Raw genomic sequence first — 18,233 nt, forward strand, 5'->3', positions numbered from 1 at the left:
TCCTTCATATTTGTTTTTGCTCTGTGATTTTCCTTTGCTGACACATGGTTGGTGAATATGACAAAGCTTGTGACAAAATTGTTTTCACGACCGCTACTGCTGTTTTGGATTATGCTGTGTTCCCTGCTAACTGCATGTTTTTTGTTTGTGTTTGTTTTTTGTTTCTTTGCAAACCCTTAACCCACCTCCTTTACCTTCATCGCCATAACTCATATCTCCTTGTAATGTGCACAACTGCAACTCAAATGGGCTTTTTTTCTCTATTCACCCTGGGATGTGTGTGTGTGTGTGTGTGCGTGTGTTGCTTTTCTTGATGTGCATGGACCCTCTCTCTGTACGTGTCTTGTAGCCTCTCAGAAAATTTTTCATCCCCCCTCAGATTCCCGATCTCCCTTTCACCTCCCGCCCCCAAGCCTCCCTGGACTCTGATGCTTGCAGGAACACTTCCAGACCTGGACATGTTCTGCAACCAAAGCCAGCACTTCAACCCAACCCAAGGACACAGACTTTACCTTCCAAGAGCAAACTGGCTGAAAAACCACTTCAGTCCACCAAATCTAACCCACTCCCTTCTAATAATATTATTGTTCCTCCATCCCAGCACGCCCCTGCACAAAATACTCAGGGTCGTCCACCTGTTTCTGGGTGCAGCCCACAGCTGGCTGTTTCTACAGCACAGACCAACCCTATGTCTCCGGTTAGATTGCTCCCTTCCAGTACTGACCCAAGCACCAAATCTATCCCCATCATACAGGTTACCCCTCACCCCTCTCCAAGGGGCAGTCCCCTCCCTACCCCCAAGGGGACACCTGTCCATACGCCAAAGGAGAGCCCAGCGGGCACACCCAACCCTACGCCACCGTCCAGCCCCAGCATTGGAGGAATGCCCTGGAGAACACGGCTCAACTCAATCAAGAACAGTTTTCTGGGATCACCTCGCTTTCATCGCAGGAAATTGCAAGGTACGCATATTCTGGAAGCATGGCGATTTAAGACTGACAAGTAAAAGTGCAAAGGAGTGCAAAGAACTGTTGGTTAATGTATGGCAATGATACGAAATATCAACAAGAAAAATGAAAGTTCCCTTATTACTACTTGGCTCTGACGCTTCTGTTGCTATTCAAACAATGACCTTCATGCAGTTTTACCAGTATGTCATAAGTACTCAATTCTTGATTTTTTTTTCTGACCCTGAGAATGAAAAATCAACCTTTTTTTAGTGAAACTTGGGTCTGGTAGTTGTAATTCATAGTACTGTTGTGATGCTTGATAGAAAATAGATCCTACTGAGAACCTGGAACTAACAATAGAGTGATGTCAGTCATGTGCTGTTGGGCTACTTCTTCCAAGATACATAAGTCACAGTGCACTTGCGTTATCATCTTAAAGGAACATAAGTGAATTATATGGAAATTGTACTTTAAGCTTTTTGTCCCTGGAGATCTATATAAAAGAATTTGTGCCAATTTTATTTTAAGATTACAAATGTTGTAGGGATGGCAGTGCTATCTGCTCTGCTCACCTTGTAGTTTCTACTTGCACCTTTAATACTGGTACTTGCTTCAGTACTAATCTGTAGATTTCCCCATTGTTTCTGTCCTGAACTACTATGTGTAACACACAGCATGTTACTGCTGTCAGACCCAATTTTTAACTGAGAAATAGTATGTGAATTAGTGTGAGGACATTTGTCTTGAACACATTTCTATTTTTAAGAAATCAGTGCTTGTGGGATAGATGGCTTTTTGCCAAATAGGAAAACTCTTTAGCAAAATGGGATTCATCTTGTTATGTCATAGACTGATTTTTTCCAATCATAGACTCAAGACTTCAAAAATCAACAGCTGAGCTGTATTCCCAGATATAAGCAGATTGAAGGCCGTCAATGAATTTTGCTGAAAAAGATAATGTAATTTACATATGGGGTAACACTGACTACAGCTCATGAACGACTTAGAATGGCTGTTAGAGAAGGAGAATTGAAATTATGGAGAAGACATTCTGGCCAAATTCTGAAACTTGTTTTGTAATGTAGCAATTTCTTTTACTTTAGTTTTGTTTCATTTAAGTGTGTTTTTACATGGACAAATATGTGGTCTTCATTATGTCTTGTAGAGGTTGTTGTTATGTAACAAACAATTGCACTGTAAAATCCAAAAAGCAGGTTGAAAGGGTTGCTATTGTGAACACTGTTGGATGTGGTGAAATACAGTGTTGGCAATCAAGCATTCCATGCAACACTGCTTTTTTTTTTAACAAGTATACTAATGCTTGGAGGTTTCCTTAATTATGAAATTTGGGAGAGACATACAATTGAACATAGCCCTTGCATGGCCCAAAAAAACCATAATTAAGGGAAGAATTAATACCCTACATGGAAGTCCTAAAGGATGCAGAATAAACCTCCAACCTGATCAATACCTTTTTACACATAGTGGGAATTCACATAGCATTACACTTTGACCCTGTGTGACAGGCCCTTGTTTGCATTGGGCTTTGCTCCATAAAGGTAGATGATGCACAATTGTTTATGTGGTTCATGATTTACTTGGTGCATGTTAATCATGATACTGTATTGCTTAAAAAAATCATTGGCAATTTCAAATAATTTTGCTGAGTGACTAAAACCTAGAGTATTCTCAATGAAATCATTGTTATATTTAATGATACTCATAATTTCCTGTGAGCCATACAAGGTACTCTGAAGTTCATTTTTCAATTTCCTTTCATGTTACATGAGATACAGTGAGCTTTAGGTAAGGCACTGCTATTACTTGACTATTGTGCCAGTATCCCAGTGTTGCCCCAATTTATGAAAGGTTACAAATGGCATAACTGTTGTTTTGTAGGTTCATGTTTAAATGGGAAAAAAAATCCTATATATCAGTGAAAACTCCCATATTTTCAGATCCAATACTGGTTTAAGTAAGTGCATAGGGAATTCCTCACTGTCCCATTTCTATCTTTGCTTCTTCTGCACTGAATTATTGTCTATTCTGAGATTACTTCATGTCCTCAGTTTCAAGGGAAAGCTGAAAGAATATACAATTTCTAGGAAGAAATCAGGTTGCTCTTGCCAGATGTGCAATGCACTACATTCTTGTCTTCTGTATATTATAGCCTCCTGTACATAATAGGATCAACAGAAGTATGTTAAGATAGTTGAGTGAATCAGCATCTCTAGATAATTTATAAGAACTAAGTTAATTATTCAAGTTAGTTACATTTAAATGCAGGGTTGGAGTGAACTTAAAGCATAGACTGATTATTAGAAATTAAGACAGTCATAAACTGCTTGAGAAATATGCATGGAATAAAAGAGACTTTACTTCTTTTCTTTTCTATCTATTTGTCTGTGTCTGCATATACATAGTACCTACGCCAGAAGAGATGTCCAATTTAACTCCAGAATCTTCCCCAGAGTAAGTAATTTACTTTAGTGTTATAGATACCACTACTAGTTTGATTTCGGTGTGTTTGACAGAAAAATTGCAGCAATATGGGGTATTGTACATCCCACATTTCTAACAAATTAACTTACTCAGATTACAGCAAGCCACAGTAGAATATACAAGTAGGTAGCATCACCTTCAGAACTTCTGTTGATTCAGACAATAATTTTAGGTAAACAAACTGCAATAGTTCAAAGAAAAAGGTAAGATCACTTGTCTATCTGATTAATTCAGAATATTATTTGTGACTCCAAAGTGAACTATTAGTGAGATGTGTATAATAGTAACAATGAAAAATGTATCAGTTATGCCTACCCGGTTTGCAGTCTTCTGAATCACATCTATGTCTATAATACTGTGGTTAAAAAGCCAATTCATAAAAGTGACACTCTGGTTGATCATTGTATCCTGTGTTTCTCATAACCTCAAACATTTTAAGCAAAGCCTTAACGGCTCATATTATTCATTATCATAATTAAATGATATCACCACCAGTTTCACTCCTGCTAGCATCATAACCTCTCCCTTGGGTATCACAGTCCCCTCATTCTCATTCCACCTAAAAGGGAAATAAAATCAGTTGCTTGCAACCCTCTATGCCCTTTCTTTGTGTTGCATGCATCTGTACAATCATATGCAAAAAAAAAATAATCTCAGTGGTGCATATGAGGTAGAGCTGAAAAGGCTTTGAGCCATCTTTCCCTTGAAAAACCTGAAGGTCAGAAACTGGGAGATGCAGTGAGAAGGAATTATTGGAAATAAGGAAAGAGATTATCAACAAGTTCTACAGAGCCAAAGCACTTTAAACAAGTGTTTTACTGCTATTTCAAATATACCAGTTCAGTTCTCAAATGAACAGGTTTAGCTGGGGATAATGTGGGAGCACAAAATTCCAGACTGGCTTTTGAACAGATGCAGATCCCTCACGTGGAAGTGCCATATGCTTTTAGTTTCCTGATTTTTGCGAAGAAATCGCCGTAGTACCTAGCATTATGAAGACGATGTAGGGCATAAGTTGCTCTAATTATTTAAATAAAAGAAATTGATTACAACTATTAATGCTAGCACATCAAGAAGATGAGACCTTATTCTCAGTGTATATTTAATGAAACTATTCTTCAAAATTAGCTTGTATCCAAATGCATTTTTGAGAATTTTACCTGCGAATAATTATTCAGAGGGTTTTTTCCCCTACAGTATCCACAGCAGGTAGATTATGGGCATATAAAATGTCATCTTTACTTGTCAGTGAACAGTAGCATAATTAAACAGTAGAAAATAAACAATTTTTTTCCCAGTGTAAGTGGCCTCTTGATTTTTTAAAAAACACAGTCTTCTCTCTTCTTTCACTCCCTTTGTCTCAAGGACTTTTATCGGTATGTGAAACGTGTATGTCTGTAATTCTTTTTCTTGCACCTCTCACTTTAAGGATTGCTGGATAGAAGTCAAGGAGCCTTAGTAGGCAGTTTGAATGCAACTCCAGCCCTAAGGCTCTTTTCTCCTCTCCAATATAATTGCTGAATTAATGAGTTCAATTGGATAGCACCCTGCAGTAAACATAATAGCAGTTGTAAAAAATAATGAACTGTATTTTTATTTCAGCCATTGAGGCCTTTATGTTTGTGGCCATTTTGGAGTTTGGTATTATTTTTGCTCTACCAACAGGATGTTTCCATGGCGGGAGAAGAATTATTAGACCCATGATTGAAATTTTAACATACTTCCTTTCTCTGTGGCTGCATCTTTTAATGTATCTATTTTGTTTAACAGTTCTGAAGATTGGATATTATATCTAAGTATGTCTAGATAATGTGTCATTTATTTGTGGACAAGCTTAGATAAATTACTAGAAATTAAGTAAATATATTCTGTATATGTTCTGGTGTAAAGGAACATGACTCCATCTCTTTGGTATAACTTAATATATGAGTTTTAAAAATAACTTGACAATAACCTTCCAACCTGAGAAGATATTACCCATAACAAGCAATAAAGTGATATCTCTATCCTAAATACTTTCATATTTTTGAATCTATTTCTGGTATCAATATTCAGTTGATCAAGCCACACAATTTGCATTTGACCTTTCCTGGATTGGGAGGCCCTTTGGACAGTCACTCATGCCCTTGTTATCTCCCATATAGATTATTGTAATGCGCTCTACATGGGGCTACCCTTGAAGAGTATCTGGAAGCTTCAGCTGGTCCAGAATGCGGCCATACGGACTATTTTTGGTGCCCCTAGAAGGGCGCATATAACACCTTTGCTTCGCAAGCTGCACTGGATACCAGTTTGCTTCTGGGTCCAATTCAAGGTGTTGGTTATCACCTTTAAAGCCCTACATGGCATGGGAAAAGGTTACCTAAGGGACCGCTTCTTCCCCACTTCATCAGCCTGTCCCACCCAGTCATGCAGAGAAGGCATGCTGCAGACCCCGTCTGCAAGAGAATTCCATCTGGCAGGGTCCAGGAGGCAGGCCTTCTCTGCAGTGGCACCCGCCCTTTGGAACATCTTGCCCCTGGAGGTGAGATTAGCTCCATCGCTCCTGGCCTTCCAGAGGCAATTGAAGACCTAGCTCTGCCATCAGGCTTGGGGCAGGGAGGAGAATAATCATACTTGGGGTTGGCTAGTGCCTTTAAGTGCCCCTCCTATGCAAGGATTGAATGAGACCATAGCCATCGGGATTTTATTATATTTGGTAGTTTTTAAAATTGTTTTAGTCTATATTTTATATTGGAATTTTGTTGTATAGTTATTGTTTTATGCTGTAAACTGCCCAGAGTCCCTCCATTCAGAGGAGATGGGCACTGACAAATTTGATAAATAAATAAAATAAATAAATAAATAAAATTTGCATGGAGTGACACAGCAGTACTATTCCCATGGTTCTCACTTTACTTTTTTATAATCCTCAAGCCTTCCCCCCACTGTGTATTGGGGACACATGTAGAGGGAATTTCACTCTTTACTGATTGATTTCCCCTTCCCTAAATCATAGCTTTACAAGCATCTAGTGTGCTGACTTCTAAAGACATGTGTCACAACTGGTGAAAGGGCAGTTCAGCAGGCAGAGCTCCCTGTTTCTGCTCTGAAGAATTTTAATCACACGACTGCATGTCTAAATAGGGCTAGTATCTTTGTGACATCTCTTTCACAATCTTCTTCATACGTTCAAAGATAAGATGGGCAATGTGAAGGTATGATCAAAATATGCATCTTGAATTATGTCTGAAAGACAATTCTGTGTCCTGTTAGCAAGTACCATTTGAAAATTTCAATTGACCATTAAAAACATGTAGTCTTTTTTTTAATTGGTGAGTTTTTATATGGTGTTTTTATTGCTGAGTTTTAAGTTTTTATTTATGACTTTCTGTTTCAGCACTCTTTTGGTGGAAATGAGGGATACAGTTAGAAGACCAAATGAAAGAAAATTATTTTCACCAGGAAAAGACAGTCATGACATAGATAATTTTGCATGACCATCAGATGGAATGGGTGAAAAGCATTCCTGTTTTCTTACTGTTTTTTCAGCTTGGTAGATAGAATAATCCTACCAAGCCAGCATAACTATACTATTTCTGAGCATATTTCTAAAATATCAATTAGCAATCTAATATTATCTGAGGCTTGTTACCTTTTTATACAACAATGTGAGCAGGATGGATAATCAAAGGTAATGCTGTCTGTACTCTACATACTACCAACTCTGTCAAATTTTTGGCATCAATAATTAATAAGGAAATTGAGTAATAGCTTTCAGAATCAGCAGAATCTTTCCCAGTCTTCAAAATCAGTTATATAAGCTATACTAAAGAAGGCTGAAAATTATCAGTTCAGAAAACCATCACCATAAGCATCTGACAATATAGGGGTAAAAAAATTGTATCAGTCTTATTCCACTATCAGGACTGAGGGATTTTCCTGTTTTCATACGTTTATGTATATATTAATAGTTTATATTGCTTCTTCAAGAGATAAAGCTGTAACTAAATAGCTTTATCATGCTGAATCCTCAGAAGAAACACATTATTTTTTTTAAAAAAATTAATTATTCCTATAATCTTTAATTCAATATTATAAAGGTAAGTATAAAAATACTGATTTATTGAATCATGTTCCACCCAAGCATTTTTAATAGCTGTTTCTTTGTTGCTGCTTCAGTTGATAGACCAGTAATTTACCAGGCCTTTCTCCTGGTTCCCAAAATCTTTTTTTTTTTTTTGCATGAATATTTTATATAAAGTGCATAAAACCAAGAAAAGTTCCAGTTTAGCAGACATCAAGAACTTTATGTAAGTCTGGTATAGATTATCTTGCATATGTACTCAAAAGTTTTATTTATTTTATTATTCAAATTTCGTTACCACCCATCTCCCCCAAAAGAGGGACTCTGAGCAGTTCATTATTTTCAAAAGTTAGTTTTTTTCTCCACAAAGAATATGAAATAATGTAATCACAAATATGTACCTGAAAAGTATCCAATTACCTTTATGTTTGCAGAGTCTATTATTTTTTAAAAAATCTTCAAAATCTTGATTTTTCTGTTTTAAAAAAAAGGGGGGGGATTCTTTACTAATGATGTCTTTAAGTATCATCTGGAAACACTGGAATGACTTTTCTGTATAATAATTGATAGGATGATTGAACATTGAAATAGAACCAATATTGCATTTTTCTATCCAGTCAACTAAGGATCAAGATACTGTACAAAAAATAAGTTGGGAACAAGTCTGATGTGGGTTTGAAAAAAAATAAATATCCTTGCTGTGAAGAATTTAAAAGACACCATATAGCCACTGATTAGAGTCCAGCATATAAACTTATAGTACTTTCAGTGGACAGGAGTTAAATTTAGCTGAACAATACTGCAATCTAACAAAGAATCTGATCCTTATTTAAATAAGAGGATATTCAAGCCATCTACATGAAACCTCTGTATGTTCCTTAAAAGAGCCATACTGTAGTAATTAATCAATTCAATACAATTATAAAAACATTTCATGCCACTTTTTTAAAAAAAAATCTTCTAGATCACTTATTTCTGGTGCCACTAGAAATGTCAAAGATTTGTTAATCAAAATTAACTACAACTTTAGCAGGTTTTAAACTCTCATTGCTTCCTGTTTGACCAACCCATCCCCTAGATAAAAGAGCTTTCTTATCTGAATGGATGTGAGTTTCATGTAAAAAAATAATAATCAGATTTTAAAATGCCTAATTAATTGTCTGTTACCTCTTAACTGGATATCTAAGGACTTTCACAAGGAAACAACTAAAGATGACATAAATGAAAAAAACTGCACCTAGAAAAACCAATATTCTTGTATGGTTATGTTTTTTTAAACAAATAGAAAAAGAATTAACAATCACAAACTGTTTAAAGAACTAAAAGAAAAAAAATGAACCACAACTAGTAGAAAAGAAAATACTAAATAAGAAAATTTAAAATAATAAAAGAGTTCAGAAACAAAAGGGAGATAAAGCTTAAAAAAACCCAACAAATACTGAAAATGTAGAACAAGAACTTGCCCCTTCAGTCTCCAGCCACAGTAGCCCATCTCCATGGCATTTGCAAGGGGAGCAAAACAAAAAATGATGGTCAAAGGATTGTGATCAAAGACTTGCCCCTTTTCTAGATGGGTATAATGTTGATGCATGTACAAAATGGACAGGACTTTGGTTATGATGCCTAGATTGCTATCTTGCCTGATTTGACCTCTCCCCCACCACATACTACTGCCCATCTGCCTAAAAAGTATTTTTTTTAAATGATCCCTGACCAATAAACTACAGCCTCTGGGTCAAATAACTTTACACTAGATTTCAGTTATCTTGATCAGCGTTGTAAATAATGTCTAAATATCATGCTGCTTCTCTGAAGCAGACCCTGTACATAAATGGCTCATCTCATCTTGACCATCCATAGTTAATTTCATCACATTTTCAACATCTGGGGCATGCTTTTTATCAGAATTCTGAAGCTGGTTGTTGCTTTTTGTGGTAGTGTGACTCAACATTAATGCTTTTAACTTCATCTTTTTCTGATCTAAACTATCACATCTCTTCATCTCCAAAAAATGGTTTCATCTCATCCACTGTGGTTTTTACCTGCATGAATTCAGTCTTTCTAAAAGTCTATAAATCATAAAAAAGAGCTTTTACTGAGATGAGCAAGATCTCAAAGCTCTCTTATTGCATCACATTCTCTGCTACATTCTCTTATGGGTAAACAAGAATATAATATATTCTTTAACTTCAAGGAGCTGTTCTATTTTGTGTATTATTAAAAAAAAAAACTCTGTATTGCATACAGTTCCAGGTTACAGGGTATCCTTGGAAATTTAAGCCTTTATAATCTATTCTAGTTCGTACAGATCTGTCAATGGTCTATCTTTTTATTTCTTCTTTTATCCTTCAGTGCTACTGGTATATTTTGTTACTGATAAACATAAATTTGTCCCTTGTAATATTATTATGTGTCAGTGGATAGTGAATCTTACGCTTTCAATGGTATGTTTTTGTAGCACTGTATTCTCCCTAATAGAAGCAGAACCTGAACAGTTCAATCATTATGAAGAGGTGGAGATATCTCATTGGATGGGAAGGTGTATATGTCCCTATATACACTATAGGAGGCAGAACTATTTAGTTTTTAAAATGTGTAGCATAAGCCTATGAAATATGGCAGTTTATTATGTGCACATAACAATAAGTAACATACATCTGATCTACAGTATAGCCCATGAATCTGCAGCATAAAAGCAAACAATTTGCTGGGTGATACATTTCTTTTGGGAGATAGTAATATTTTATTTATTTATTTGTTAATCAAATTTTTCACCGCCCATCTCCCAAAAGGGACTCTGGGCGGTTTACAATAAAACATAAATAAAAATATAAAACTGTAAAACACTATAATACATAATAAAATAAATATAATAAAAACCTCAATGGCTGGAAGTTCTTTATGATTTGCAGGCAGAGCAGGGTCCTTCTAAGAAACTAATATATAAGTGGTCTTAAGACTGGTAGAAGCCTGTAAGAGTTAATAATAAATGGTGTTTATGCATGCATACACAGATCATTCTGGAGAAAATCTATGTGGTTGCTAAGAGTCAGCACTGATAACACTGATTTGATGGGGGAAAATAGTTAAATGATAGAGAGATAGAGATAGAGATTCAGCATAGTTTCTTAATATGCTTTGCTTGTAAGTTTACTGAGTCAAGTAGCATATTTTAGAAAGACACGGTCAAATCAATACATAATGTCCCTCCATGTTCTACCCCAGGTTTCTTAATGACCTACTTAAATGAGTGGCCTTTTCTCTTTACTGTTCCCCATTGTAATCTTTGGCTTGTGGATAGCTATAGCTGCTTATGAATATTTTAAACAATTCTGCTGTCTCATCCCACTATTATGGAGAAAGAGGGAGAGATTTACCAAACTGTAATTGTTTTGTTTTATCAGGCAGGGTAAGAGAGAGAAATGAATGCATGCTCTTTTTTTTTTAATGCATCCTCCCTTTTACAACTCCGAAAATAAACTAGTTTTCCTTATGTCTATAAAGGGATGGTATGAGTATTAAATAACCTCAAGCATGTATTACAATAGTAACTAATCCACAGGGCTGTTACTAATGCTATGTGCTCTCAGAGTTTTGGAAGAGCAGAAGGTAAAAAAAGACCATACCTGTTAGAGAACCCATGGACAAGCAAAAGATGCATGAACTATGGGCAGGCCCATATATAATAGCCCCAAAGGGAACTACCCATGTTTTTCCTTAATCAGCTCCCTTTTCTTTCTCATAGATAAATGGATCTATCACAGCCATTTCCATTACTAATTCATACTACTAGATTTACACAAACAATACCCAGCCTTCCTTGTCTGACTGTAGATCAGTGTTTTTCAACCTTAGAAACTTTAAGACATGTGGACTTCAACTTTCAGAATTCCCCAGCCAGCATGGCTGGCCGGCCAATTCTGGGAATTGAAGTCCAAGGTTGAGAAATACTGCTGTAGATGCTTTTGTCCTGTGAAAAATTAAGGTGCAACTGCAGCTTTCTTGACATAGTGAATGACATCATACTACATGGTGGGGGTAGTCCCAGGGCCTCTGGCTTGAATTCCTGGCCAAGTGACTTAAGTTGTATGAAAACTACACTTTCGTGCAATTTGCTGTCCCCATTTTCAGTTGCTGTCCTGCCTCTGATGTCTATATTTCCAGTCACTGCAGTCACCTAACATCCCTCCAAGGTAGGAGGTGGCAAAGCAGAATATATTGTATTTATCTTAAGGCTGCCCTTGGATTATGTCACAACAAGAGGTGAAATGCTACTTTGACAGTATTACATTTAAGAAAAACTTAATCCAGTCTCACTCATGGGCTGAAAGCTATGTCATGGGGACGTGGCTGAAAAAATATGTCTATGCTGTGATGTAGAAAGACCTATAGTTAGTTCAATACAATTCTGTGCTGTCCCTAATTTTTATTTGTCTTTTCTGTTTTTTCTTCATCTTTCTCATACATGTTTGTTCAGGCTTGCCAAAAAATCCTGGTTTGGTAATTTTATCAACCTAGAGAAAGAAGAACAGATCTTCGTGGTTATTAAGGACAAACCATTGAGTTCTATCAAGGCTGATATAGTACATGCATTTCTATCGGTAAGTATATAAAATTAAAAGCAAACATCCCATTTATTTGGATGAATAAACATCCAAAACAAGATGTGATCTGTTGGCCTCAAATGATGCACTTTTCCACAATAAAGGTAAAGTCTTCATCAAGTCTAATTTGTCTGTTGTGGACACATCGGTGTATTTTTCTTGGCAACAATCTGGAAGTGGTTTGCCTTATTCTGGGATATTATTATTATTATTATTATTATTATTATTATTATTATTATTATTATTCCTCTGTCTAGGCTATAGTCTTGGATGTCTGCAGCCCAACTGCTTCATTTCTGAACCCAAACAAGGACACCAGGTGGTGCCACATGGAATTTAAAAAGTGGCTCAGTGTGGCACATAATAAAACACTCTCTTCCTTGGAAAGTCTAGCATGAGAACCCTGCAAACATGATGTCATTTCAGTGAACAAAGATCCTGCTTTTATCTGCAACTGTGGTTTTAATTATGTAGTTACTTTCCTCCCCCCCCCCTTAAAAAAAAAGCTGATGCTTGTTTGGCTTCTTTACTTTTAATTAGTTCATTCTTATTTGCTTGTATATCCACAATATTTCATAATTGCGTGGTTTCATGAGGAGAATTAATTACATATTTCTTTCTTATAGCTACTGTTTGTTCTTTCTTTCTTTCTTTCTTTCCCACATATATTCAAAAGAAATTTTGTGATCAAATTTGTTCAATTATAATAATTCAAATGATCGTTTGCTCTGGCTGAAAGGAAGAAACCAGTAATTACTATTTACATAAGGAACAAGAATTGGCTAATTAAGAGATGGCTCAGGAATGCTCTGATCATACTAGGGAACAGAAAGCAACACATTAAAGGGACAGAAATGGAGGAAACAAGCCATTTTAAAACAAAGGATCCAGGTGGGGAAAAAAAATCTACTGGGAATCCTCAACTGCACTTTGCCAATCATATTGGACAGTATAGCTAAACTATATAAATGAAAAAGGGTGGGAAGGCAACCTGAATATTGCATAATAGTTGGATGGTGCAAGTAGGTCCCAGGCAACCCAGCTTCAGATACCAATTCCATCTGTGAAGTTTACTGGACAATTTTGGGTACAGTCACTGTCTATATCTTGTAGTGATAGTACAGGACTAAAGGCAGAGAAAACTATGAATGCTACCTATAACTCCTTGGGAAAAGATGGGTAATAAACACTAGAGGTATTGATGGAACTATCATCTACATCGGGGGGCATAGTGGCAGTCAGGGGCACACCAGGCTCTGCATAGCGTATCAAGGCTGAGATAACTTTTTTATTTTTATTTTTTATTTTATTGTTACTTTATTGTTTTTACTTTTATTTTCCTTGCCTTTTTATACTAGCAACATTTTTTTTAAAAACTGCAGGGGTTTTGTTTTGGTTTTGGTTTTGGTTTTTTCTTGGTCTTTTGAAGGTGCTGTGACACTGAAACTGTCATAGTTTAATCTGCTGGTGAGAAAAACGCTTCAGAGTGCTCCAAAACAAGCTAGAACTGATGGGGACATAGAAGCAAAACTGAGGAAAAATGTTTTGAGGTGAATGGGAGGAAGCAGAGATAATGAGCAGATAGAGAGGACAAGAAAGGAATCACAAGGAGGCAGCAGAAAACCAAAACAGAGACTGGAGATTTTTGGAAAGCAGCATGGGCAGCTCACTAGACTGCACATTGTGTTTTTCTGATCTAAATCTTGGTGTGACCCTTCAGAAATTGTTGTAATGTAAATCCCAACAAATTCAGCTAGCATAACTAAAGATGAGGGATGCTGAAATATTAGTTCAACAGTTATCTGAGAGCCAGGTTGGTCTAGAGATTAAGGTGCTGGGCTAGAACCCAGGAGACTGTGAGTTCTAGTCCCACCTTAGGCATGAAAGCTGGCTGGGTGATCTTGGGCCAGTCACGTTCTCTCAGCCCAACTCACCTCACAGGGTGGTTGTTGTAGGGAAAATAGGAGGAGGAAGGAGTTTTAGGTATGCTTGCCGCTGTGAGTTATTTATAAAAATAATAAAGGTGGGATAGAAAATAAATATAAAATAAATATCTGGTGAGCAACATCTTTTTCCATGTTTTGTTGGTTATAGGTTCCCAATCTATCATCTAGATTTTCTGTAAATTCTGAATCTATAGATTCTGTAAATTCTAAATCTATTGATTACTTGGTTCCAGACTTTACTCCTGGCTGCAGAAGCATCCCTTGCACAGAATTCCATGCTAGCCGTTTGGGACAGAATAGATATTCTATTTGTGCCAGACTTAATTTTATACAAACAGAAGAGTTCTACTCGCCTCAGGATTTTAACATAACAAAGGATTCTACTAGTGTGAGTGGGCTAGGGAGATATTCCCCCTGCAATATCTTACATTTCCTTGAAATCCTTTGGGGCTGCTGGGGAGGAGGAATAACCCATGGTTTCCTGACATTGGTGGGATGCAGTAGAATCTATGAATTTGGGGTTGTGTTACCTGCAGTCCAGACAGAACACCAGGCCATCATTTCCTGCCAGTTTATGCATAGACACAAGAGTCTACCGGTTTTGGTAGTTCCAATGACTGAGTAACCTGGATTAGCAGGTGTATAGAGAGTAAGAGAGGTCTGACCTTTGAAAATTAGTGTATTCAGTCAACCCCCCCTTTTTCAATGGGTAAGCCTCAATTCTGGATCCAGTCAGTAATTTTTCAGTTGTGCCTAAAATCCTCCAAAAACTCTAGAAAGCTTTTCAAATGGAAAATGATGTGTGATTTCAATCAAGTACTAGAGGAAGGAAAACATTTTTTAATATAGATGACCTGTATAGCTTGCAGTTTTATTTAATATAAGATGTCAAAATAGGTAGCAGACCTATCCAATTCTGAAACAAGAAAAAAGTAAGTAAATGAGATTCACCAGAAGTTCATTAACAATACTTCAGAATTAACTTAAAAATGTTCTTCTATCCCCTTTCAAATTGTAAGGGGAAAAAACTTTTCAATCAATGTGTTGCCACTGATCCTACAGTGCTAGCAGGATTTGTTTTTCAATTATCATTTCATTTGATCTAGATTCCCAGTCTCAGTCATAGTGTCATCTCACAAACAAGCTTCCGTGCAGAGTACAAGTCCACAGGAGGCCCTGCTGTCTTCCAGAAGCCAGTGAAGTTCCAGGTAGACATTACATACACAGAAGGTGGGGAGGCCCAGAAAGAGAATGGGATCTACTCCGTCACTTTTACACTTTTATCAGGTAACTGCCTCAAACCTGCTGTCTTGGTTCGCATGGAGAATGTAGATAAGTAGCAAGGTCTACTTCAAATATAGCTAGTTTCTTCAACACAGTATGCAAAAATATTCAAATAGTCTATTGCTGAGTGTTAGAAATGTATAATTGCTTCCATTTCCCAGTGTATGATTATCTTATGGACACATGGAAATAAATAATCTGTATGGCTTGCATGGTTTTTTTTTAAATATAAGATGTCAATCAAGTAGAAATTTTTCTGAAGTTTTTCCCAAAGAATCTAATTAGTAGACTTATCATGTAAAAAAAAAAGCAAAGCTGGTGTTTTTCATTAAGTTCTAATGCTGAATACTTAAAATAAGAGGCATTAATTGAAATGTCTTAGAACTCCATGAAACAGCTCTGTGTATGCTAGTATTCACAGAGCTGAACTTGACCAGTACTGGCACTCAATAAATGTGGTTTTGTTGCCTTCCTAAAATTTCAGGAATTGGATGGAATATCAAGCACTTGGCAGGCCTTATTACACAGCTGAAGTAGGGTGGTATGGGATGTTCTTGGTAGACATAATTTCTGTTTTCTACTCACACTTTAGAGCCATTCACTCAAAAATTATCCCATTACTGTTTTTTCCCTCCCAGTTCAGACAATAATGACTAGTATTGTGTGTTTAGCTTCATGGCTAATAAATTACACTAGTTCTCATTAAAACATAGTTTGTTCTTTAAAGTACAGATTGGCTTATGTTGGTAAGAAAATCTGCTCGAGATTCCCAAAACGAACCAATATCCTCTTTGTGGAAATCAGATAAAAATATATAGGAATCCACAGACAAATCAACAAGCTTAAGAAAGGAAAATGGAAGCTCCAGTAAGGTTAAAAGAAGTATAACTTTATTAGATCTGTCATCAACTATTGCTATTAACTTTTGTAGTATATTGATACCACTCAAGGTACAACATCTAGAGAACTAGTCATTTTTACTAACTAGACCAAAAAGAGAGAGAGAAGGATCTCAACAATGAGATACTATATGAACAAAAGGCATGAGATACAAGAATCTTGAAAACAAGACTTAAAAGAGGAAAATAAGAAAAAAATATTGAACAGAGACAGGGACTAGCATGGTAAGAAAGCTGAAGCTGGAAGTAGGGGAACAGGTCAAATACACTGATAGTAAATCATGTCTATACAGTCGTTTAATAACAATAAAATCTTGTCAGGGAAATGGATAACACAGTGATCAGCACTGTGAAGACTTAAGAAAGGAAGGACTAGAATCTGAGTGGAAAAATTAAAGAAATAGGCTTTTTCCTACCTCTCCACCAACACTCAACATTAAACCATATTCTGCCTTATCTTACAGTGTAACATGTCTTTTCATAGGTCCAAGCCGTCGCTTTAAGAGAGTAGTAGAAACCATTCAGGCACAATTGTTAAGCACACATGACCAGCCATCAGTGCAACAGTTATCAGGTAAGTAGCTTTCACAGCTTATCTTTGCTTCAGGCAAGGGCATGAACCAGAAGCAACTTTCAACATAGCCCATCACATTGCACTTGAAAACTAATTTCATTCAGACCAACCAGTAAGACTCCTCAGCACCTCCCTCTCATTGCTCTACCCCACCTGCCTTGCAACAATTCCCATTTCCTAAATTCATTCCTCCCCACGGCCCAGCCCAGCCCTGCCCTAAGAGCCATCTGTCCCTATTTCACAGGAAGTGTCATCAGCTATTTGTATCATTCTAACAATCTGTCCAATATACAGACATGCTTTAAAATATCAGACAAAATGGCCTTATTCAATTAATTTTAAAAATTTAAGAAATTATGTAATTCAGTTTCTGGAGAAATAATTTGAAAGCAGATGGGAATACCTGGAAGCTTAAAGCAAGATTAATTTTTGGAAGGAGTTAGTATTGAAGAATCTGTGTGCCATTTTCTCTGCTCTCTGAAGTTAAAATGGTTGAGCAAAAACAGAACTCGCTTGTCGTTGTTCTTCAGTTCTTTCCCTTAAAGGGATGACACATTCCCTTAAAGCCTTACTAACAAAATCTTGTCACTGCAATTTCTTCTAACCTCCCTAGCCTTCTTCAAATCCTGTGCTTCACATTCTTAAAGTCACCCCATCCCCCCAAAAAGTAGATTTTGTTATTTCCAAACAAAACTACTACAGGAGATGTTTGTTAGCAGGGAGGGTATGGAGAAAATGTGATGTAAATAGATACAAAATAAAGTTTTGCCATCCATCTAAATGGAGCATTTATTCATTTCCCTATGCTTAGAGAAATAAGAGATTTGCCCATAGATTAGTGACATGCTTATCCTTTTTAGATAATTTATATAAGCATAAGGGAGGAAATGTAATATGGAAATGAAAGTGGATAGACAGTTTCTGAAACTGAGAGTAGGTAGGAAAAGACTTACCAGATATTAAGAATATTGTCACCTTTAGAAAATTGGAAGTTGCTTATGCTGAATCCCTTTCTCCAACTTCCACAGTTGATATCTTAGGTTTTAGGCATAGGTTTTGCCAGCCATAGATGTGTAAGCTAAGCTAGGATCTTCTGCGTGCAAAATGTATGCCCTCCCACTATGGGCAAATGTAGTATATGTAGTTGTCCATGTTAGTAAAAGAGAAAGGGATATCTAGTGAATAAGAGGAGAGTGAATTAGGATAGAATCTACTAAACTAACACTGCGGGATGGTTGCTTATACGTTCCCTGTACAATGGCACTGGAGAGGGTACCCTAACTGGACTTGCTCCAAACTTTCTCCTGCTGCAGGGCTGCATTATAATCATGTTAAAGTTCTGGCCAGTCACTGCAGTGAATGAACTTCCCCTATGCAGTTTATACATAATAAGCTAATGACTAGCTGC

At 36.7% G+C, this 18,233-nt stretch overlaps 1 protein-coding gene across 3 annotated transcripts in view; it reads left to right on the forward strand.

The window, feature by feature from the left end:
- BRSK2 (BR serine/threonine kinase 2) overlaps nt 1-18,233 on the forward strand; it is a 449,278-nt gene that overhangs the window by 400,392 nt on the left and 30,653 nt on the right. For all 3 annotated transcript variants that reach the window (XM_063289323.1, XM_063289325.1, XM_063289324.1), the window contains 5 exons: nt 755-962; nt 3,374-3,422; nt 11,996-12,119; nt 15,175-15,355; nt 16,736-16,825. In XM_063289323.1, the coding sequence (XP_063145393.1) occupies nt 755-962; nt 3,374-3,422; nt 11,996-12,119; nt 15,175-15,355; nt 16,736-16,825 (652 nt within the window). The remainder of the gene's footprint in view (nt 1-754; nt 963-3,373; nt 3,423-11,995; nt 12,120-15,174; nt 15,356-16,735; nt 16,826-18,233) is intronic.

Source organism: Candoia aspera, chromosome 1 (genome assembly GCF_035149785.1).
Source record: "Candoia aspera isolate rCanAsp1 chromosome 1, rCanAsp1.hap2, whole genome shotgun sequence".
Classification (NCBI taxonomy): domain Eukaryota; kingdom Metazoa; phylum Chordata; class Lepidosauria; order Squamata; family Boidae; genus Candoia; species Candoia aspera.